General features: G+C 39.2%; 1 protein-coding gene and 1 long non-coding RNA gene across 6 annotated transcripts in view; one reads left to right on the top strand and one right to left on the bottom strand.

The window, feature by feature from the left end:
* Window positions 1-23,022, bottom strand: part of LOC307214001 — a 257,787-nt gene that overhangs the window by 205,445 nt on the left and 29,320 nt on the right. The window lies entirely within an intron of this gene.
* SH3KBP1 (SH3 domain containing kinase binding protein 1) overlaps window positions 1-23,022 on the top strand; it is a 140,373-nt gene that overhangs the window by 105,039 nt on the left and 12,312 nt on the right. For all 5 annotated transcript variants that reach the window (XM_079972251.1, XM_079972254.1, XM_079972250.1 and 2 more), the window contains 6 exons: window positions 1,091-1,185; window positions 10,948-11,049; window positions 12,422-12,473; window positions 13,669-13,749; window positions 14,547-14,709; window positions 16,860-16,945. In XM_079972251.1, the coding sequence (XP_079828377.1) occupies window positions 1,091-1,185; window positions 10,948-11,049; window positions 12,422-12,473; window positions 13,669-13,749; window positions 14,547-14,709; window positions 16,860-16,945 (579 nt within the window). The remainder of the gene's footprint in view (window positions 1-1,090; window positions 1,186-10,947; window positions 11,050-12,421; window positions 12,474-13,668; window positions 13,750-14,546; window positions 14,710-16,859; window positions 16,946-23,022) is intronic.

Below are 23,022 nucleotides of genomic sequence, written 5' to 3' on the forward strand. Positions count from 1 at the left end.
GAAACCTATAATAAAAATGTTTGCTTACCTTTGCTTCATTGCAGTGGCGTAGCGTGGGGGGTGCAGGGGGGGCCGGCCGCACCGGGCGCAACATCTGGGGTTAGGGCAAATCCACGGGTTAGGGGGCACAAATCCACGGGTTAGGGGGTGCAAATTACTTGCCTTGCCCTGGGTGCTGACAACCCACGCTACGCCACTGCTTCATTGGATAGAGAATGACTTATAATCTGGTGTCTAAATTATTGTCAGTTTTTCATACTTTACATACTTATCTACTTAGACAAGATTGTTGCTAATAGCTGCTGCCCCCTTTAAAAAAAAGACACTTTTGGAAATCAGTGGTTTAATTATGTTACTTAAAATGTTGAATTACTAGTATTAGCAATTCTTTCTTGTGGTAACAAATCAAAGGAAGAGAGGAAATAGAACTGAAGTATAAGAATGATCATTAGTAAGATTCATGTGCACACATTTCCAAATAGAAATCATAGGGCATAAGCTTTACTGCTTATTTATTCTTGACATGCTCAGCTGACCACTATGGGGAATGGGAGGTCTGTACTTGTCTCCCATATCTCCCATCCACTCATGTCCCTTTACTTGGTTAAAATATGCAGTACTCCTACATATCAAAAAAAACCCCTTAATGCCTTCTCTTTTCTATAAATGTTATAATATTTTTGTTACTGCATAATATGAATGTTTATGTTGAATTGTTATGTGTTTGTGTAGTAAAAACTATTAATTTAAAAATGTTAATGGTGACCTCCCACTTGACTATGTGCATAGCAAGGCTCTGTTATTCCCCATGGGAAGTGGCTGCACCCAGCCTTAGTGTGAATGAGAAATGAGCACAGCCTTTCCAATTAAAGTATTTTAATGGAATGGTTCTGGCTACAATAATTTTATCAAATGACTGTTTCTACAGAAATAATCATTATTTTTCTCTATCTGCTAAAGTGCTTCATACATTTTTAAAACCAGCTGCCTAGAAAAAATATTGGGAAATACGTTTGTTTCAAAATTACATGGGCGTTTTGGTAGGACAGTATATTGAAATACACTGTTGTTGTTGTTGTTTTTCTTTCAGTAAAGGAATATTGCAAAGTTTTATTTTCATACGAAGCACAGAATGAAGATGAACTGACAATCAAAGAAGGCGATATTGTCACCCTTGTCAATAAGGTAATTGTAATTTTTCTGGGTTTTTTTTTTTAAGTCATGTGTTTTCATATGAAAATGCAGTTGACACTTGATAATCTAATTGAGTGCTTGTGTGTGACCATAAGGCAAAGTTTTTAGGCTGGTTATTCTTCAGAACCATTATGTGTCACAGGTAAAACATTAATTGTGTCTTTCAAAAAGTCTCACAGTTTTCCTTCTGGTTTTCTGGTCCCCCTTTCCTTCCACTCTGCAGTTTTAATATGAAATCTTAGGCGCAGTACTGCACCCAGAGCTCAGAAACTGCTCACACTAATGAAATTCCCTCTCGCAAAACACGCCTGGAACAATGGGAGCTTCGAACACTGATTACTGTATAGAAAATTATTATTGATCACAGTTCTGACACACATACCCCAACAGTTTTCAGAGGGAGGAGGCATGTACCACAATAGAGATCATATTATTCTCACTTGATTTTCATTTAAAAGCTGCCTTCTCTGATGGCAGCTTCAGTAGCTGAGCTCTGACTGCCAAGCTTCCTCACCACAGTGTCCCAGAAATGTGTTGACACTAGCATGTCCCTGCTAACATAACCCCCAAGGCACTCTAGGAAGGAAACTTGACAATAGGAGTGTGGCTATGCTAGCATCAATCCCAGGTGGATCTGGGAAGAGAAGCATGGCAGCCGAGAGCCCTGGTGACTTCTAAACTGTTGAGAGAGAAAGAAAATGTATAGGAAGCCATAGCTGCTGCCGTGATATACATCCCTCCCCTCCTGAAATTGCTATTACGGGGAGCAGAAGGTCTATGTAAACTCGCCCTTCCAATTGAGCAAATCAGTGAGATGGGATTTGCTACAGCCCTACCACAAATTCTCCCCATCACTGATACATGCCAACTCACAATCACACAGAAATAGGTATACTTTGATTTTTAAAATTATTGTTTTCATTATTATTATTAACATTTATTACCTGCCCTTCACCCCAAGGTCCCAGGGCAGGTCACAACAATTAAAACACAATATTTTAAACAACTTTTAAACAAAATTACAGAAATAAGGTGTGTCCTCAAGTGTCAAAAGTCAGGGCAAAGGGGTGCGTCTTCAGCATTCGCCGAAAGCTGTATAATGAAGGTGCCATACACACTTCTATGGGAAGGGAGTTCCATAATTCAGGGGGTGGGGCAGAAAATACCTTCTCCTAGGCTGCCACCCTCTGCACTTCTGAGGGCGGTGGAACAGCCGAGAGGGATTGTGTAATCCTTTATTGCAATAAAATGACAAAGTTCCAAATATTGCTTTGAAATCACCAGTGTCCATTTGACACTCTTCAAGCCTGTTATTCCGGTATAATCTTCTATATCATGTGCAAGTTGTGTGGAGATAAGTGCCTGCTCTCAGAACTAGAAATGGCTTCTGCTGATGTTTTGAATCAAGAAAATAGAGGAAAACCTTTCCAAGTAATTTAACTCATGATTGGTGGAGTTGGATTTTGAAACATTTAGGCATGGAAGTTATTCAGAGGAATAAGTATTTAAAGAATAGTTTCTGTAAATCAATATGAGAATTTTTCTCTCCTCATTAATAAGCACAATGTTGACACTTTATGTGCAAGAGTTGCTATTTTTTAGTATTTTCTGAGCACACATACAAAACATGTAACTACGTCTTTCTTTTTTCCAAGAGACTGAAAACTAGGTCAGTGAGCATCAGATAAGATCAAATGAAATGAAATCTTTCAGAAACTTGTTTAGAGGCTACTGAGCTGTTGCATGACAGGAAATAAGGTGGCTAAGTTGAAAGGAAATCTATTATCTATTTCAACATGCAGTGCAGCACATTTGTATCAGAAACATGATAATGAAGTTCAGAGACATGGTTGTCACTTCCATATGACCGGGATCCAATGTCACGGTGATATATCTCCTGTTCAGATTTCCTCACCTCCCTGCTCCTTTGTTCAGTAAAAACTGTGCTAGTGGGTTCAAGGATCCACCAGAAACTAACCTCAAATGGGTTGCCTCTGCCTTCGGTCATGTTGAATATGGAAGCAGAACCATATTGTTTTCATTCCTACTGGCTCACCATATTTAATATGGAATATAGGTTGAGTTGGCAGACCAGATGTTGTTGGACTACAACTTCCATCAACTCTAGAAAGCATAGCCAGTGGTCAGGGAAGATGACAGTTGTAATCCGACAACATTGGGAGGGCCAAAGAACATGAAAATTTTTAACTAGTTAAATTAGCTGACATTTCAATTGAACAGTTGTAGCTCATTTTCCCTGGACATGCTTCATTTGTTTTGGTTCTTGGCTTTATCGTATAATGTGGAATGAAAAAGCAAATATTAAAGATGACCTTTCCTTCTAACAGAAAGTGATTGTTTTTAAACTGTAAGTTATTTTGCAGTTCCTTCTACTAAGTAACATGCATATCAAGATTTTCAAATATGCTAACATATGAATTTAATCAAATTAAATGATAGGTTAGAAGTATTTGACTCACTGACATTCCATGTGTGTATGAGAGAGAGATAACAAAACAAAATGTTGCAAGGTTTTAGTCCTTGCAACATTTATTTCCTTATACAGTGGTACCTCAGGTTACATACGCTTCAGGTTACAGACTCCGCTAACCCAGAAATAGTGCTTCAGGTTAAGAACTTTGCTTCAGGATGAGAACAGAAACCGTGCTTCGGCGGCGCGGCAGCAGCAGGGTGCAAGGCAGCACTTTAGCACCATTAGCTAAAGTGATGCTTCAGGTTAAGAACAGTTTCAGGTTAAGTACGGACCTCCAGAACGAATTAACCTGAGGTACCACTATATTCTGTTGATTTTTCTTTTCTTCAACACAGCAGTATCTAGAAATGAGAACTGAAGACAAGATACAATTATTTGTTAACAGTGAAAGCACTGTAATTAATCTAATCGGAGAGAGAAAAAACAAATAACTAAACAAAACTGAAGTTTAGCCATTAAATCCAAAAATTTAAACACGGAGAAGTGTCCTAAGAGACAAATGTGAAATGAGAGCTCTATCAAAGTACACACTGTGCTTTCTTTCCAGTTAAGTGGGCTGTGTGTTATATGGTTCATGCACAGAGTCAGAGACTCTAGCATTTATGAGACAGTAAACTATTACATCTTTCATTTTCATATTCTAAGAGAAGCAAGGCAGGTAAGTAGGTAGATTGGCTGCTCAAACTTTACATTATACGCGCACTCTCACACTCCTGGCATCAATCTTGTGATTGATCATGATTATTAAACCAAGATTGCTGTTGTATTGTATATTTCCACAAATCAACCACTTCCCTTCAGGACACAGATACACATATATTTATTAGAAAAAAATATTTGTTTATTCAGTACTGAGGATATAATGGAATAAATCAGGAATTGTTTAAAATAAGCTAATATTTTTTTAAGTTGTAAGTTACAACCGCCCATCTGTTATTTTATTTTAATTTTAAATCTGTTTTCTCTGTTTAGTCTCACCAAATATAATTGTAAAATAATTAATTTCAAGCTGCAGTCCTACGTACATTTTCCTGGGAGTAAGCCACACTGAAGTCAGCCAGATTTACTTCTCAGTAAATCTCAGTGTTCTGTCAGCTATCTTAATCTCTTTTACAGAGCAACCATAACCCTAGATCTGTTGCCTGGAGGGTGTTAAAACAAGGCAGAGGTGCCTCCCCTCTGTCCGTAAAGAGCTCTGATGGTGGGAGGCATGGCCACAGCATGGAACTCTCTGGGTATTGATCTATCACAGGCACTATTTCCACCATTTACTGGTGTTAGGCCCTGAAATGGAGTGTTTTGGGGCATGGGTAGTCTTGTAAGGCATTATCTGAAGTTGCCGCAGGATCCGATCCATTGTCTACATCAGCCTCAACCATTGGTTTTTTGTGGGGGTGGGGGGAGAAAGAACAAGAGCAGGTGGTATAAGCAAAATGTATCACCTGTGTACCATTATTATTATTATTATTATTATTATTATTATTATTATTATTATTATTCCACTTATCTGACTGAGTTGCCCCAGCCACTCTGGGCGGCTTTCAACAAATTGAAACATTAAGCACAGTAAAACATCAAAAATTAAAAACTTCCCTATTCAGGGCTGCTTTGTTTTCTCAGTGGTTGTAGTATATTACGGATTTGTATTTTAATTGTAACCCACTGATTACAGTGAAGAGGGGGTAATACATACATACATACGTACGTACGTACGTACGTACGTACGTACATACATACATACAGTAGCCAACTTAAATTTGACATTAATCTAATCCACAGCAAGAAAATTAAATAAAATTAAATAAATTTGTATCTAACAACGTGGTTTAAAAATACTTGCAATTTTCCTAAAGCACTTACTTATATATATTTTAATATATATATATTTTAATATATTTTAATATATATTAAAAATTGATAAAATAGAATAGCTAAAATAAACAGAGTTTAACTTGTGGAGGAAGGTTACTTTTTTACCCTGCTTCCTTTCTTCTTTAGTTCAAAATCTCTGTTGTAATAATAGGTTATCTTACCACTGTAAATTAATGACTATCCATTTAATGTTAGGCTTCTAATAGATCTGTCACATTGCACAAAAGAATGACAGCAATCTGTTCATAATATGAACTATGAGAGCCTTTTGCAATGAGGAAAAATGCTTTAGTTTCCAGATGGGTAGCCATGCAAGTCTCAGGCAACAAAACAAGAGACTTGTGGCAGCCTTAAAAAGTGACAAATATATTATGACAGCTTCATTAAGTACATGAAGTGCTGTCCTGCATTGGACGGGTGTGTGTACACACGCACACAGACATACTGTACATACTAGGGCTGTGCTCCTGCTCACTTCACTCACCAGTCCCTTCATCACAACCTGCCCCCAGGGACTGTCAAAACCATCACTCCCTCCCTCCCCTTCCCTCTTTTATCTCCCCAGATATCTGTAACTTTCCTGGGCTGCCCTCTTGCTCACTCGTCTCAGTTGGATGCCTAAACTCCTGGGATGACTGCCTGTTGGCCTAGGACACCTACCTGCTGGCCAACAATACCTACCTATATGCTTACTCGCTGACCTGGGCCACCCGCCTGCTCACCGGCATCTCCCTCTTCCTCAGTCTCTGAGGTTGCAAATGCCCAGCTGCTTTGAGAGCCCACTTTGTCATCATGCTGTACCTTGTCTTGTCACTTGTCAGTAGCCACATGAACTGCAGCATGATGGCATCCCTACATTTTTATTATATGGGGTGGGTTGGAAGGAATTGTAAACAGAACTGTATCCCCTGTCAATAACATAAACATCCTGGCGGTTAACACATGGTAATTTGACAACAATCCACTGTGCCAATTCAGACCACAAGTGATAGCAGTGAATTTCTTGATGAATGCAGGACTTTTATGCTTCAGTCTCTTTTTGAAGTTTTCTTGGTTACACTATGACTGCCTTATGGTCAACTACAGAGTGTCCTGAGAAGTTTAACTGTTCCTTTGTTGGTTTTTTTAAAAAAATAATATTTATTAATTTTTTAACAAGAAAAGAGTTACAAAACAGTAAAAGAAAAATACGAAAAAGTACAAAAACCAAAATTAAACATAAAGAGAACAAAGAAAAAATAAAAATCCCTCTTTCTAATATCTTACCACTCATTTACTTATTTTCATGACTTCCTCACACCTCCCTTTTTTGTATTCCATTTAAAAATTTGTTCAGCAAATTCATACCCTCTAAGTTTACCCTTAATTGTTTGTCCTCACATATTATAACTTCAAATTTTCGTCTAATATGAATCCATTGCATATTCTTGTTTTACCTTATTACTAGAACCACTTCGTTTCATTCCAACGTCATTAACATTCAATAATTTTACAGTGTTTCTGTAGATAGATTTTAAATTTCTTCCAGTCTTCTTCCACCAACTCTTCTCCCTGGTCTCTGATTCTGCCAGTCATTTCCGCCAATTCCATGTAGTCCATTACTTGCATCTGCCATTCTTCCAAGGTGGGTAGGTCTTGTGTCTTCCAATGCTTTGCAATGAGTATTCTTGCTGCTGCTGTAGCGTACATAAAGAAAGCTCTATCCTTCTTTGGCACCAATTGGCCGACCATGCCCAGGAGAAAGGCCTCTGGTTTCTTCAAGAAAGTATATTTAAATACCTTTTTCATTTCATTATAGATCATCTCCCAGAAAGCCTTAATCCTTGGGCACGTCCACCAAAGGTGAAAGAATGTACCTTCAGTCTCTTTACATTTCCAACATTTATTATCGGGCAAATGGTAGATTTTTGCAAGCTTGACTGGAGTCATGTACCACCTGTATATCATTTTCATAATATTCTCTCTTAAGGCATTACATGCCGTAAATTTCATACCTGTGGTCCACAACTGTTCCCAGTCAGCAAACATAATGTCATGCTTTGTTGGTTTTTGCATACTCTGTGCTGCTCTTTCTTATATCAAAATTGGGTCCATTAATTATTTACGGAGAGTCTAGTCTGTTTTCCCCCCTTACGTATAATGGCAGAAGGGCATTGTTGGCAAACAATGGTGTATATCACATTTGAAGTTGAACTTCTGATGTTGTTAATGATATTATTACATCCTGTAATAGTACTGCAGGAATAGACACGTGGCCAGAAGAACTGGAATCTGGGTCTAGCCCTTGTGTCTGTATCTCTCTTGTGTGGCCTGTTGTTGCTGGTGAGTAGCTGTTTTAGCTTGAAGGGAGGCTATATGTAAGCAGGTATAGTGCTTCCACCCAAGGCCTGTGAGAAGGAAGTGTTGTTGTCCAGGATGGACTGTAGATCCTTGATGATACGTTTGAGTTGAGGCTCCCTTTAAAGATTCTCCCAGCTGTGTGAGAGCTGCTTATCTTTTGAGCTGATTACACATGCCTGGGCCTGAGCCTGCAGAAGCCATTGATTTGTGGGTGGGGTATGTGTGTGGAAAAAAGCAACACATTTGGCCAACTCAGATCATTCTCCCGGTTGTGTGGGATTCCCCCACGGATAAGCTACTCCTACACAGCTTAGATAAAGTCTAAAGGGCACCTTAGTCATATCAATATGCAGTATGTGCAAACACGTTATGTAGCTGTTTGTCTTTTCTGTTCATGAAACCTGCTTCTGCCTCTCAGTTTCTAATACTGTAGCATTCCACCCACTAGGTCTCTGTGGGTCATGTTTCCTTTTGTAGCTGAGGTTTTGAATTATATCAAAGTGATTACAAAAGGGGGGGAGGATTTACACTGCAAAAGTTGCCAAGAAGGTGGTTCTCGCAACCCCCACTGCTCTTTCAGACAGCCGCAGATTTTTGTAGGGGGAAAGAACCGGATTTATATTCTTGTTCTAGATAGATTTGCTGCATGTAAGGGAAAATGTGAAAGCTTTAAGGGATGCAAGAGTTATGGAGCACCATAGTTTACTGGTAGAGCTCGTGCTACATGTAGAGACGTCCCACAATGAACTCTAGTTAAAAGGAGATTTGATAGTTGTGAGTGCTGCTGCCAGTTGAGAAAAGTCCACACTAGGCTGGACAGACCAGTGCTCTTGAATATAAGGCAGCTGCATATCTTCTTAAGGGTAGGGTGCATTTCTGCCAGGGTCTGACGGTTAGAATGTCACAATCAACAAACTTTCCACAAAAGGCAATAGGGGTTCGCACAATCCTGCAGACTGCTCTCTCTCCCTCTCCCTCTCCCTCTCCCTCTCCCTCTCCCTCTCCCTCTCTCTCTCTCAGACTTTAATGACAGTTGCAGTATATCCAATGCCCATTGGATCTATATCTGACATGGGGCAAATATTGCATTGAATGAATGTTGCATTATATAATTCCTTCCAGTACACTGTGTTTCTAAAATGAAACCAAAGGTAACTTTTAATATATAAACTGAAGATTCTTCCTTTTATAGTTAAATCCTTTGTCCACCTGTTTCTCATCTTATGCAGATCATGAGCCACATTGGGATAGCAAACTGTTTTTATTTCTTTGCACAGTGCCAGACAGATGGCTGCATCTTTATAAATAATGATCATGGTGGTGATGCAGAAGAAAGTGTCATTCGGCTGTAGGCAGTTGCATATGCTATGCTTAAACAATTCTCTCTTTTTTGCCATTACTTTTTGCATATGTGTAAGTTTCACATGTACATATTTTCATGCAAGGGTCTGAATGTAACAGGAACATTCAGAAATCAGTGACGCTGAATATTCTGTGGCACTGGAGGAAATTCATTAGAACGAGTTATAAAGAGCATATGTTCAAACTGGCAAGTGTATACAAATCTTGTTCTCATGACCGCTTGACAGTCCCCTCCCAGTCCCCTAGATATGATGCAGGCAGCTCAGGGGGGTTAAAACAGAGTCTAAAGCAGCAGTTCTCAACCTGTGGGTCCTCAGATGTTGTTGGACTACAACTCCCATCATCCTTGAGCTCTGGCCTTGCTAGCTAGGGGTGATGGGAGTTGTAGTTCAACAACATCTGGGGACCCGCAGGTTGAGAAAGGCTGGTCTAGAGGAAGGAGTGGGAGAATAAGCTTCCTGCTGGTGTACTAGTCCCATTTCCTTCCCTTTCCAGAGCACCTTGCACCTTCTATTTCTTTCCTGGTCAGCAAAGGGAGAAGCTGGTTTCCCCTTTTCTAGGTTTTCTGTAGCTTGTGCATACCTCCAATCTGACTCATGGGCATGCAATCACTACAGCTGGAGTCTTCTGGTACCTCTCTTTCATCTCCCTGCATAGTATCCAGTTGTTTTAGTGCCCACACATGCAGCACAGTCACAAAAGCATGCCATATGTGAGCTGTGGTAGTAGCAAAGACTTAACCCAGTTAGACCCTGGGGTCACTAGCAGTGGTTTTAATGGTGGTGGCAGCCCAGCCTAGCCCATGACAGCCTATGTGAATGAAGTCTGCTAGGCTTTAGTATGGCGTTAATACTGCCACTTCTACTGCTTGGTGCCATGATGGGGGCATAAAGTGGGGTATAAGTATGTATGTATGTGTGTGTGTGTGTGTGTGTGTGTGTGTGTGTGTGTGTATACAGACATAAACATGTACACACGCACCACCTTGTTTTTAGAAATGCTTATTGTGTTACTGTGTTACATAAGGAGTCTGCATTTAAGAATGAAGACTTGTGTTTTATAATGTGAAGGCAGCAGTGTAGAATGTAGATGTAGAATGATGTCTTGCTTCTCCTCCTCTACATGATGCACTTCCAACTCTGCCATCTTTTCTGCCTAGCTTCACATGAAAGGAGGCAGAAGAGAAGGGGAAGACAGACAGATCTGTACACCTGTCACAGAAGGGTTACTTTTCTTCACTTGTGCACCCTCTAGTTTTTATTCCCCACCATATCCTAAATTGACTCTATAAGGTGCTGCCAAAAAATCTGCACTCCTATAGAATTCTGATAAACAGCAGGTGTGTTTGGGGTGGGTGGTATTGGTACTAATCACTTTAAAGTTTTAATATTTAATGGCCACAAATATGTGGCATTCTCATGACTTGCTACCTGTTGCTACTTTCCCCTTTTTCATAATGTATTGACCAGGGAACTAACAATGTGTCTATGACTAGTAAGCACATTTAAACAACCAACACCACTAGTTATTGATGAAAACTTAGCAATATACACACCATGGCCACATAAAACATGTTCTACATGTATCCCACTTTATACTCTCAGTTCACAGGGAAAAATAACCCTGCCTTGTCAAAAGACATGTTTTTCAATGTATGCAATCAATTTATTCTTTATGTACCTTAGGAATGTATTGATACTGGCTGGTGGGAAGGAGAACTCAACGGCAGAAGAGGAGTATTTCCTGATAACTTTGTTAAATTACTTATTTCTGACTTTGAAAAAGAGGTAGGATCTGTTTGCCCTTTATCACTGAGAATTTTATGAACCTGTGACTTTTGTTTGGAACATGTTATTTATAATAAAATATTGAAAAGCTGAAACCTACCTAAAATGTTTTTTGGATAAATGTTTGTTTATGGACGGCAACCTGTTTGTGTAGCTTGAAATTGCATTGTTTAGCTTCTTCAACTTGAGGTGTAGAAAGCTCAATTGAAAAAGTAGCTTCAGCAAGATTGTTCTAAAAGCCCATATTCTGTTTGCAAGAATCAGGCGTTGTTGCATCTGTTCTTGAGCAGAACAGACTCCACTAGCACAACATGACTTCTTCCTCTCCTCCCTGCTGCAGACCCCTGCATGCCCCCCAGATGTGCTCCAGAGGGTAGAACTCTCCAGACCAGATTTGGGGGGAACAGGAGGATACACTAAGGAGAAGAGGAAGGGGAAGTCCTGTTGCACATGCAGAAGTCTGCCTGCACAGCACTGGACTCCATCCAGTTATTCATGTGAATAAATGGCTGGTGATCGTGCTTTAATTTGCTCGGTTTCTTGTTCCTTCAGAAGAGTCTTAAATTGAATGAGAATATTGGGCCAATTAGCTCAGTATTGCCTTCACAGACTGGCAGTGGCTCTCCAGCTCTCCAGCCCAACATGGAGAAATCAGGGATTGAACCTTGGACTTTCTGTGAATGAAGCGTGTTTTCTACTTTCTCCATGTTAATGGGTGATCAAAAATGTTAGTAAAGCTTACTACAGACCTATAAAACCCATTAAATCTACCCTTATGTAGCTACAGAAAACAGTGTACAAATATACTGCAGACCATTATAACTTAAAGTTTGGTGTTCATATTAGATCCAAAATTTCACCCTAAAACATTAACACTGAATACTAAAGCAACACAGTGTCATACGTGTTTCAATCACAAAAGTCCTCTTTACGGTAGTAGATATATTTTCCAAATATAGATATATATCTGAAGAAGTGATCTCCATTCAACAAATGCTATGGTAAATGGTTCGACTTTAAGGTTCCTCAAGGCTTTTTGTTTTTTCAGTACTTTCCTGTGATTAATCTACTTTGGTTTCAGGAAACAAAGTATAACTGCAGAGAACTTCCTGCTTAACAAAGTCTTTGTACACTAAGCAAATATGGGCATAACGGCAAATAGTCACATATAATTTCCATATAGTAGCAGCTAGTCTTTACTAAATTATGATGGCTGTCTCCTCTCTCACTATGTTCATAAATTGCATTTATCTGCTGTGTTGCTGAAAGGCTTTACAAACATTTTTTTTTTTTTAGTTATTAGAATGATTTTATGTTCTGTCTGGTTCAAATTCTTTTTAGCAACCTGGTTATCATTTCCTTTTTATTTTAGAGACCTAAGAAACCACCACCTCCATCAGCTCCTGCCTTCAAACAAGGATCAGGTAATGCACTGTTGCTATATAATAAGCATCAGTAAATATCCCTTACAGACAGTGCATCCACTTTTCTGTCTCTTAATGGAAGCTCTCAGTATCACTTTATCCACCATGCCATTTAAAAATTGTTAAATTGCAGGTACTGTCTGGCAGCAGCAGACTGCTTCTGAAATCCCAGGGTTGCTCATGTCAGTGATCATTCTTTGGATAAGAAAGCCTAGCCAAGTACCAGTCCCATTTGGTGAAGAAATGGTAACATTGTACCAAATTAAAGAAGGCAGGGAAGATTGGTATACTTATTAATATGGTGTTTATGTATCAATTCATAATAATTCATTTTAAAGTGTTATTAGTTCATTACCGCTTTGAAAAAGACATAGAAGACCTTTAATTTTATGACTGAGTAATTATCAGACAATCTTCCCAAAACCATTCTATAGCAGTAACATGCATTTGCCATCTAGTGGTTGTTTAAAAAAAGCACTATGATTATCTTCCATATTGTATTCACAATTGAAGTAAAAGCCATTTGTTTTTGAGATGCAGCCTCTCAATATTTAATATTTCTGAAACTGGCAGACTGGCAGGCAGTGAAAGTGACTGACCACAGTTTTATGTACTAATGGTGTGCCGGGGGAGGGGGGACATCTTACATGTTGTCCTATTTGCCCAAGCAAGTAATAATTGCCTTTGGAAAGGCAACTGTGTGGCAGACTACATACCTCCATGCATATTTTTTCCTACACACAGCTCTCTTTCTTCCACCTTTGTTTATTTGTTCATTCATTTGTCACATTTATAGCCTGCTTTTCTTCCATCATGGGAGTCAATACATCATACATATGGTTGGCAAGCATTGCCTGTCCAGGCACTGATCAAACCTTCAGATGCTATGTTCACCATGTGACTTCAGACCATAGCCCTGGCTACTGTTCCTTAAAGGAAACAGAATTACAAGGGGAACTCCCATGTGAAAGAGTCCTAAGTATAAATTCTCTCTCTCTCTCTCTCACTCACACACACACACACACACAGAGAGAGAGAGAGATGGTAGTCATTCTGCAGTTCAAACACATATTTAGAAACAAACCCCATATTCATTTGTCATGAAGCATACTGCCTTAGCGAACCTAAATAAATAAATGCATATTTCCAAATTCTTGATTTTCTTTCTAAACAATTACACTGAATTTTTTGATAGCTACGACAGACAGAAAACATGAAATCAAAAAGGTACCTCCTGAAAGACCAGAATGTCTTCCTCATCGAACAGAAGAGAAAGGTAAGAAGCATTACTTCTGAGTGAAAAGTCCATCTTATATTTTAGTAAATGCTGTGGTCCTTGGAGACTGGTGGTTCTCCCCTGCTTAAATCAGTTCTCCCAGCAACCCCCAGTTGGGAGGAACACAATATGATATTCTGACAGTCTGAGGCCTGGAAGAATTACCATCCCACCAGCTCTCCTCAAACATGCTCCCACAAGCAAGTGGGAACAGCAGCAGCAGCAGCAGAATCAAAGGACAGTTCCACAGAGCTCCCTCTCTGGCTGGACTTGCCCTTTCCTTCTCTTCCTGAAAGAGTGACCTTCCCCTGATGATTTGCAAGACTCTTCTAAGGACTTTCATTTGCACAATGGAGTTTCCCTCCTCTTCCCCCAAAATTGGCTCTGGGGAGGGATTGGGAGAAACTCTGGAACTGCACACTGTAGAGGGAGCAAATCGTTCCACCTGACCAGCTGAAATGCTCGTGCAGACTGAACTTTCGTAATAATGTGACACTGAATTCCACCCATTGGTGGAACACATGTTTGCAGCATGTTTGCAGCATGTTTGCAGTAATTTCTATTCATTTGTTTTCAGTGTTGTAAGTGGCCCATAGAAAAACAATTTGTTTAGGTTTGAGAAATTTTCTACACTTCATTACTTTACAGTAAATAAAAGTATGTGTTTTATTAGCATTGCAATAAAGATGATGTAAGATATTTTTTCTATTGGGTTTTGCCCATAGCTGTAACTTCCATAAGTGAGAGAGTTTTGCTTTAAAATGTCTTCATTCTTTTGGGGGGAAATTGATTTAAAGAAAGACCAGAGAGAGAGCAAAAGCTGTTAGATTTACAGAAGCCTTCTGTTCCTGCTATACCACCGAAGAAACCTCGACCACCCAAAACAAACTCTTTGAACAGACCTGGTACGTTGCCTCCAAGAAGACCAGAAAGACCAATTGTGCCTCTGACCCATACAAGGTATTTGATGGATCAGTTCTTTAAAAGAAATCAGTGCATGATAAAACATATTTATGATGAAATCTTGTAGATACTTGCACCTCGTTAAGTCTCTTTGAAGTACACATAATGTGTACTTTGAAGTGCAAAATGGACATAATAAATTATTTTGATTTATATTACTATTTTAAAATCTGTTTTAACAAAATATGAGTGGGTGGGCTCCAGTTAGCTATTGCATTTGCCACCTACAGTATAATGTAGTAATTTCATTTGATTTTATAAAGGACTGGCTGATTCCTTATCTTCCATCTTGATTACAGAAATTCACTGATGGGGCCCTCTAGTGGTACCCCATGCAGTGGTGGACCTTGGGGTCTCAAATTTCAGCAGCACCCTGTGCAACACCAAAATCCAGAACACACATACAGAGCAGCTCTCACCTTCCATACACTATGCCCAGTGTGACTGAACCACTAATGCTTTCCTAAATTCACCTCTGCCCTATGACCCTGAGGTTTGGTTAGTGACTGAACAATAGTATGGCAGGTCCTGCCCTGTAGAGCTTCTTACCAGTAGAGTTTCTGCAGGAACCATCCTTCCCTTCCTTCAGATGTAATTTGAAAACTCTATTGTTTAGACTGGCCTTTACAACATGATGTTTTCTTTTAACCAAACGGCATTTATTAATATTTATTGAGTGGACAGGCAGAGTCCCCCCAATCCCAGGCAACTCCTGAGTGGAATAATGACTCAAGACAACGTGCTATGGGATTAAAATTGGCCACAACTTTATTAAGTTTCAGATGTAGGGAGACCTTGGCTCAGGCAGTGGGTGTTTATCCTTCCCAGTCCCCAGCCAAGGATCCACCCTCTGTTGTGTGGGCAGGGCGGTCCCTCCCCCTACCTGGCCGATCCCCTGGCAACGCTTCCCCAGGCGGGATTGGGCGGTTGGCTGAGGTGGGTGGAGACCTCCAGGTATCCAGCCTGGGGAGGGCGAAACCAGCCTGTACCACCAGGAGCCGCATGGGATCCTGGGGGCTGCGCACGACCACGCAAAAGGCACCCCCCATTTGATGTGGGCAGCAGTCATTGGTGTTTTTAATGCTCTTTTATGGATCTCTTGTTGATTTAATCCTTATATGTTGTACTTCCCCCTGCTGTATTTTTTTAAAGAAAGTGCTGATTTATAAATTTGTAAATAAGTAAATTAAATTGTTTGATGACAGTGGCTTTCCATCATCAAGCAAAACCATAGATTAGACTTCTTAGTAACTTCCACTATTTATGAAATACAGTGGCACCTCGGGTTGTGAACATGATCCGTGCGGGAGGCACGTTCGCAACCTGCAGTGCCATGTCTGTGCACGCGCAGGTCACAATTCAGCGCTTCTTTGCATGCGCAAAGCACGATTTAGCGCTTCTGCACATGCACGAGCGCCAAAACCCAGAAGTAACCCATTCCGGTATTTCCAAGTTTGGCGCGGTGCGCAACCCGAAATCACATAACCTGAAGCGTCTGTAATCCAAGGTACCACTGTAGTGTGGAATAATAATTATTTTTTGAACGATGAAAAGCTCCAGTTTTCAGCAGCCCTTCACAAGTCCACTTTTGGTACTCATCTGCCATGCAAAGTCACAAAACACCCACTCTGAAACTGTCACCGGAAAGCCATTAGTTATTAAGCGTCTCAGTGAGGGAGCCAATCCTACTGAAGGAGCTGCAGCCAATGCTTGAATTGGCGGGGGGGGGGGCGCTTAACCCCATTATCACAGCTTGACGCTTCATAACTTTATCACTTAATGGGTCTGCAACACATTCTGCCTTTCTTCATATCACTTAGGGTTTTCATACACAAATTGTTATTTTTAAAATTGCTGATCAGAGGGTATCCTTTCAGATTTTCTTCATCTCAAGATGCAGTTAACATTTGAGAAATTGTTTAGGACACTAGTGTGTCTAAAATAGGCCCTTTTGACAGGTGTTAAAGAGAAACAAGATAAGGTTAATCCTAGCAGCATGTCGGTTTACAAGCGATGGCTCCCTCGGACAGCTCACTGTGACCCAGGAGCTGCGCATGAGGAATGCTTCTTTCCCTCAGTTTGCAAGATACAAGAAATTACTGTTAACAGGCAGTCCCAATAAATACCTCTCTCGTTTTTGACTGCAGGAATGATATCCCAAAAGTAGATCTAGCGAGCTGTACATCGTCCAGCACCTTAGAAAAGGATTCCACAGAAAGGAGCAATGACATCGGTAAGTTGAGGTGCTTTTTATACCGGACCTACCTCCTAAATATACATTACCTTTGAGTATTAATTTTATCATACAGTATTATTTAACTTTCCAGTAAATGTATCATGTTATTTTTTTAAAAATACATATCCAGAAATTTAGAAGAAATTGCATGCAAAATATTTTCAGTGCTTGGAACTTTTTGTGTGATTGCAGATCATTTTGTTGTGAAGGTTTTGGAAAACTAATTTTAAAAAAATTACCTGAAATGCTTGCTGCTGTTTGTAAAATGAGTTGTAGATGTCTGTTGTAGTTAAGAATTTGATCAGATTACCTGACACTCTTGAGATTTAACTATGCAACCTACTCTGAGGAAACTAAAGATTAATTACGGTGTTTCGCCCATCACAAATTTGAACACAAAAGGTATGTTCTGAATTGGTGGGGTATCAGTCTTCTGACTGCTGGAAAACAAGGTGTTCTGACTGTGGTCATATATCTGTAAGCAAAGCCAGTGTCATTTTCAGATGGAAATATTTCAATGTCATCTGCTTCAGTCACTCAGTTCAGTAACAACTGTGCTGCAGCAGACATGTTTTTATAAGAGGCAGTCTTTGTATCCTAAATTGTAAGCATTACTACATTTCATTGGTAGCATGCACTGTTATTTTTATGTTGTGGTTTCTTCATGGAGCACATATTGATTAAATGTTGTACTGCAGTAGCTAATCTTCCTTCTCTCCAGACTTGGCAGTTTTGCACTTGTTTGCAACTGCTATCCTAACTTTTAAAACCGAGGTTTATTTTAATAATTAGTCTTCAATCCTATGCATACTCACTAGGAAGCAAGTACCATTAAACTTAGTAGGACTTAATTCCAAGTAAACATGTTTTTGTTGCTCTCAATCTTTTGTCTGTTTTTGTGCTGTATGGAATCTCTAGTAGCAAGCTGGTTGTTTAGTTCATAGAATGTGCTTTTCCAACCAAACACTTCACTGAGAATAGCAAAGCAAAGGTGTCTGTAACTATAAGTAACTTACAAGTAAGGTGCATGAATTTTTAAATTGGCAGATTTATTACATTAGTTCATTGCTGGTTTTTGCACAGTGCCTAGAAATTTCATGTGCTTTTATTAATAATAATATGTAAGTTTTCTAATTTTAGGTAACAGTAAGTGCCAACAGAATGCAGAATGTTTTCTGCTTTTGTAAGCCTTCTATTATTTGTAGGATTGAAACGTTAGTGTTAAAAGCTACCTGTCATTATGTTCTAATACTATTAGAAAAATACTCTAATAACCAAAATAGTAATAATGAATCAACTGACAGTTACAGAACAGCTACTAGTTTTAGAAAGTCTAAACTGCCAGTTACGAACGCTAGAATAGTCTGAGAACTACTGCTTTATACTTATTGTCACATAGTTTCCTTTTGCTAGGGAGGTTATAATCAAAGCATAAGCTTCCATTATTTTTGTAGGCATAAATGAGGGTCACAGGGGCAAATTGTTTGCAAAACAGAATTCCTCAATAAATAATTGTTAATCTTGAATTACAAGATTTTATTTTAATAAGGCTTTTGATGACAGATAAACATAATTAAGAAAATAAACAGCCATATATTGAGGCACAGAATTAAATAACTAAAGAATTAAAGCAACACACAGTTCTGTTATCATACTAGAAAATGAATAGTTAAGGATGCTTAATAGGTTTATTCATTGTGTGAAGAGTGAATCGATTAAAATATTTGTGGGTAGTGCTAGACCTTTAGTGAACATGATGGAGGACAGAAATACTTAAGATTTATATGCACAAATTGATTTGGGATTAAATAAAAGTGAACGTGTGTGAGGTGAGAGATGTTCTCACAGTTGCCTTGGCCATTTACATAGTGATAACCCCAACAAGAAGAGGATGAAATTCAGCTGCTATCTTTATAGGGTAATTTGAACACAGTTTGGACCAGAAATAATAGCTGTTGGCAAGTTTGTTTTGTAAAAGAAAACAAAAATCACACATCAAGAAGAGAAATAGCATAGCCTTGTATTATCCTGCCATCGGCTTGGACAGGGAAGCATTTTGTTTAACATCTTGAAGAGCTGTCGTCCCATCTGGGTTTACCATGACCGACTAACATCAGTGACTCTGTCTTAACCTTCTCTGCTGACTGCTAAGTTCTGGTCATCATTTGTGTGAACATGGTTACCCAGAGGATAAATATGCTTGATGTAATTTTCTTGGCGTGAAGACTTAGGGTATTTATATCTAATAGGGTTAGATTACTAAACCAGTGAATGGTGGATAGATTTTATTTTTTGTTGTTGTTGTTCTGATTTAAATATTTGTATGTAATATATTTTCCAGCTTTATCTGTGGCTCACACTTCCTTCTTTATTTAAAAAAAGTTCGTTAGTCTTAACTGTTAAGTGTGTCTTTAGAAATCTATTCCCTTTACTCCTCACACCTTTTTTTTCTTTTCTCTTCTTTTTCTACATTTCCAGTGATGCCTTTCTTTTCCTTTCCACTCACATTTCTTCAAGCTTTCCCCATTTACATCCCTTTACCATGGGTAATTCTTCTTCACTTGATGATGGTAAGGCTTTTTCACCTTCTGTCTGTCCTGTCATTATTTTTCCTGAAAATGAGTGGTATATTCTTACCATTCTCCTGACATCCTGTTGTATGCTGTGCTGTTGCAGATATTATTATTATTATTATTATTATTATTATTATTATTATTATTTCTATACCGCCCTTTATCCTAGGATCACAGAGTGGTTTAAAATATAAAAACACAAAATACATAACAAAGTCAAATGTCAAAGAGAACAACAACTACCAGACTTTTAGAAGACATCCGAAGGCAGCCCTGTTTAGGGAAGCTTTTAATGTTTGATGCATTACTGTATTTTAATATTTTGTTGGAAGCTGCTCAGAATGGCTGGGGAAGTCCAGCCAGATGGGCGGGGTATAAATTATTATTATTATTATTATTATTATTATTATTATTATTACTACTACTACTACTACTACTATTAAGTAACAAACTAAAACAATACCCCCAGAACAGTTTAAAAGGCCATAGATTGTTTAATTAGCCAGAGGCCTGGGAGAAGAGGAATGTTTTTGTCTAAAGAAGGTGCCAGGTGAGCCTCCCTGGGGAGAGCATTCCACAAATGGGGACCCATGGCAGAAAAATCCCATTCTCATGCTGCCCCCCTCTAGATCCCTTGTGTAGGAGGCACACAAAGAAGGGCCTCAGATGATGATAACAGGATCTGGGGCAGTTCATATGGGGAGAGGTTTTGCTTGTGTTATTGATGTCCTGAGCTGTTTAAGGCTTTATAGGTCAAAACCAGCACTCTGAATTGGGCCCAGGAATTAAGTGGCAGCCAGTGCAGTCAAGCCAGGAATGGCGTTATATGTTCAAACCATCTTCCCCCAGTGAACAACCTGGCCATTGAATTCTGCAGCAGCTGAAGTTTCCAAACCATATTCAAAGGCAGCCCCACATATAACACAGTTCAGTAATATAACCTAGAGGTTACCAGAGCATAGATGGCTAGTTTGGTAGATGAAGAGGTGTTGCATATTTTTCAATTTTAATGCCTCTGCAAATATTTTATTGGTTTATGCATTTCCATTATGCATACAGTGTCAAATCATTTGTTGTGAAATGGTTTGCCCACCTAAAGTTTTAATACATATGTTTTTGGAGCATCACTGTAAGATAAATCAGTAGCATGGTTAAAATACCTCAATCTCACCTTTACTCTAAAATAAATGCATGCAACTTGGACCAGTACAGCATTTAATTCCTTTTGCGGGGGGGGGGGGGTCTCAATGCACATACAAAGATTCTATTAATGGGAGTGTTCTCTCCTGCTATAATTTTAATTTGATGTTTTCAGGCCCTTGAAAGGTTATTCATGCCTTATGCGCCCTAATTTCCAGAGAAGTTGCATGAATTTTGTGCAGATTAAAGAAATGCCAAAACCTAGGAAGGTGCTTCTAAGTTCGTTGTGTCAAGAGAAGGATTATTTTGCTCATATTTGTAGACAGAATGTGAGCAAAACACATGAAGCATGCTCAAAATTAGGGAATAATGGGAAATAGTGCTCAGTTTTTAGTATGGTGGTTCTACATTACAATTTCCATGTGAGCTATTGTTGGAATTGCATTAGAGTGAATTTGTTAATTGTATGTCTGTAATGGGCACATGTTTCAGAAATTATTTTTCTCTAGCCTAAGAAACTACCAATCAAGTCCTTAAGGCTGAAGTACAAAATAGGTTTTCAATCCCTATTTTTCAGATGTAAAATGAAATAAATATGCATTCCTTTTAAGTTTGTGTATGAAGCTTGTGAACACCCGGGACTTGCTTTGTAGTTATAATTACGAATAACAATTGCTTTAACTATTACCTTGTTTTGAGGCCAGTTTTGTTAAATGTAAGTGAAGTTTAGAATCCTAGTGGTGTTTACAAAAAAATGAATTAAAACGACCTCCCATTTTCTATTTTTAGGGAGAGGGTGGGCGAGTAGTGATATTATCCAGTGGCATTTGTTGTTGTGTCACATCATGCTCCCTGAAGTGAACAAAATTTAGCACAATGTGCCAGTATATCAATAATAAAGCCACAGTTCTATAACACAACAAGCACCAAAGTGTGAATCGCCCGTAAGAATGTGGAACAAAAGCACTAGCACAATAATCAGGAAAACAAATGCAATATTCCCCACGTTTGAATTCAGCTGTAGTTACACATATGTAAATCCATTTAAAACTGACTCCTCCTACGTCACAATTGAGGAGAAGTAATTGGGACTACTCCAATGACTCTTAAGATAGAGAGTCCTATTAGTGATGTGCAGACCTTGCCTTCTCTGCCAGGAAATCTCTAAAAACACTTTTCCTACTAGCATTTAACAGGGACACTCAATAAACGCAAATGAAGCATGTCCCCACAACTAATTATACCTTACCTTTATGAACAAGGAGGGGGCTAAAGAATCATGGGCAGGGCTTACTACATATAGGCAGTGCTTTTTCTGGGGGGTACGCAGGGGTAAGCATACCCCCTAAACATTTTGTGAATCTAAGTTTGGCCTCATTGAGGGGCAGTATTTCAATATGAGTAGGAAAATGAGAGTACCCCTAAACATTTTTTTTAGAAAAAAAGGACTGTACAGTGGTACCTCGGGTTACATATGCTTCAGGTTACAGACGCTTCAGGTTTCAGACTCCGCTAACCCAGAAATAGTACCTCGAGTTAAGAACTTTGCTTCAGGATGAGAACAGAAATCATGCTCTGGCGGCACGGTAACAGTGGGAAGCCCCATTAGCTAACGTGGTGCTTCAGGTTAAGAACAGTTTCAGGTTAAGAACGGACCTCCAGAACAAATTAAGTACTTAACCTGAGGTACCACTGTATATAGGAGAACCTTGCAGGGCCAGACATCAGCTGGAAATGTCAGAATTTCCTACTAATGAGATCAGGAGGCAGAGAAAGCTACAAATCCTATGATCCCATGAAACTAGTGACTGTCCACAGGGAGAATCATTTGGTAGAGAAGGGCAGCCTGTGTTGTTGTTGTTGTTTTCTGCTGCTGCTGTTGTTTTGTGGAAGGGAAGCTGGCTTATGACAGGGGCAGAAAGAGGTTATCAAACTACAGCGGAGGAAATGTGCCATCAAAGTTAAACTTTCATTTGCTTTTAGCATTTACTGACAGCAAGACATGAACCTGTAACCCTTTCCTACGTGTGACTTGCATGACCTTGACTGTGTCCCTGCTGATGTAACTTGATTGCACACCTCCAAAGCAGATTATGTACTGCTCAAAAAAAAGTATTAATAGGAGTGATGAAGAAAGACATACTAGTATGTGGATAAGCTAGTGTTCAGTACTCGTGTCATTGAGTTCTTTCCAACTTACTATCAGCAGTTAACTATTTGAGAAAAGCTGCTTGGCATAACAAATGAAAGTAACATATGTGGGTTCGACCCATAGACTGTGAGTGGAAGTCATGCAGAAGGACTCCCCCCCCCCTGGTGTCCTTCTGTGCCCCTCCCCCTAGTTTCTTCTGAAGCTCCATT

This window comes from Podarcis cretensis, assembly GCF_951804945.1.
Source record: "Podarcis cretensis genome assembly, chromosome: 4".
NCBI lineage: Eukaryota > Metazoa > Chordata > Lepidosauria > Squamata > Lacertidae > Podarcis > Podarcis cretensis.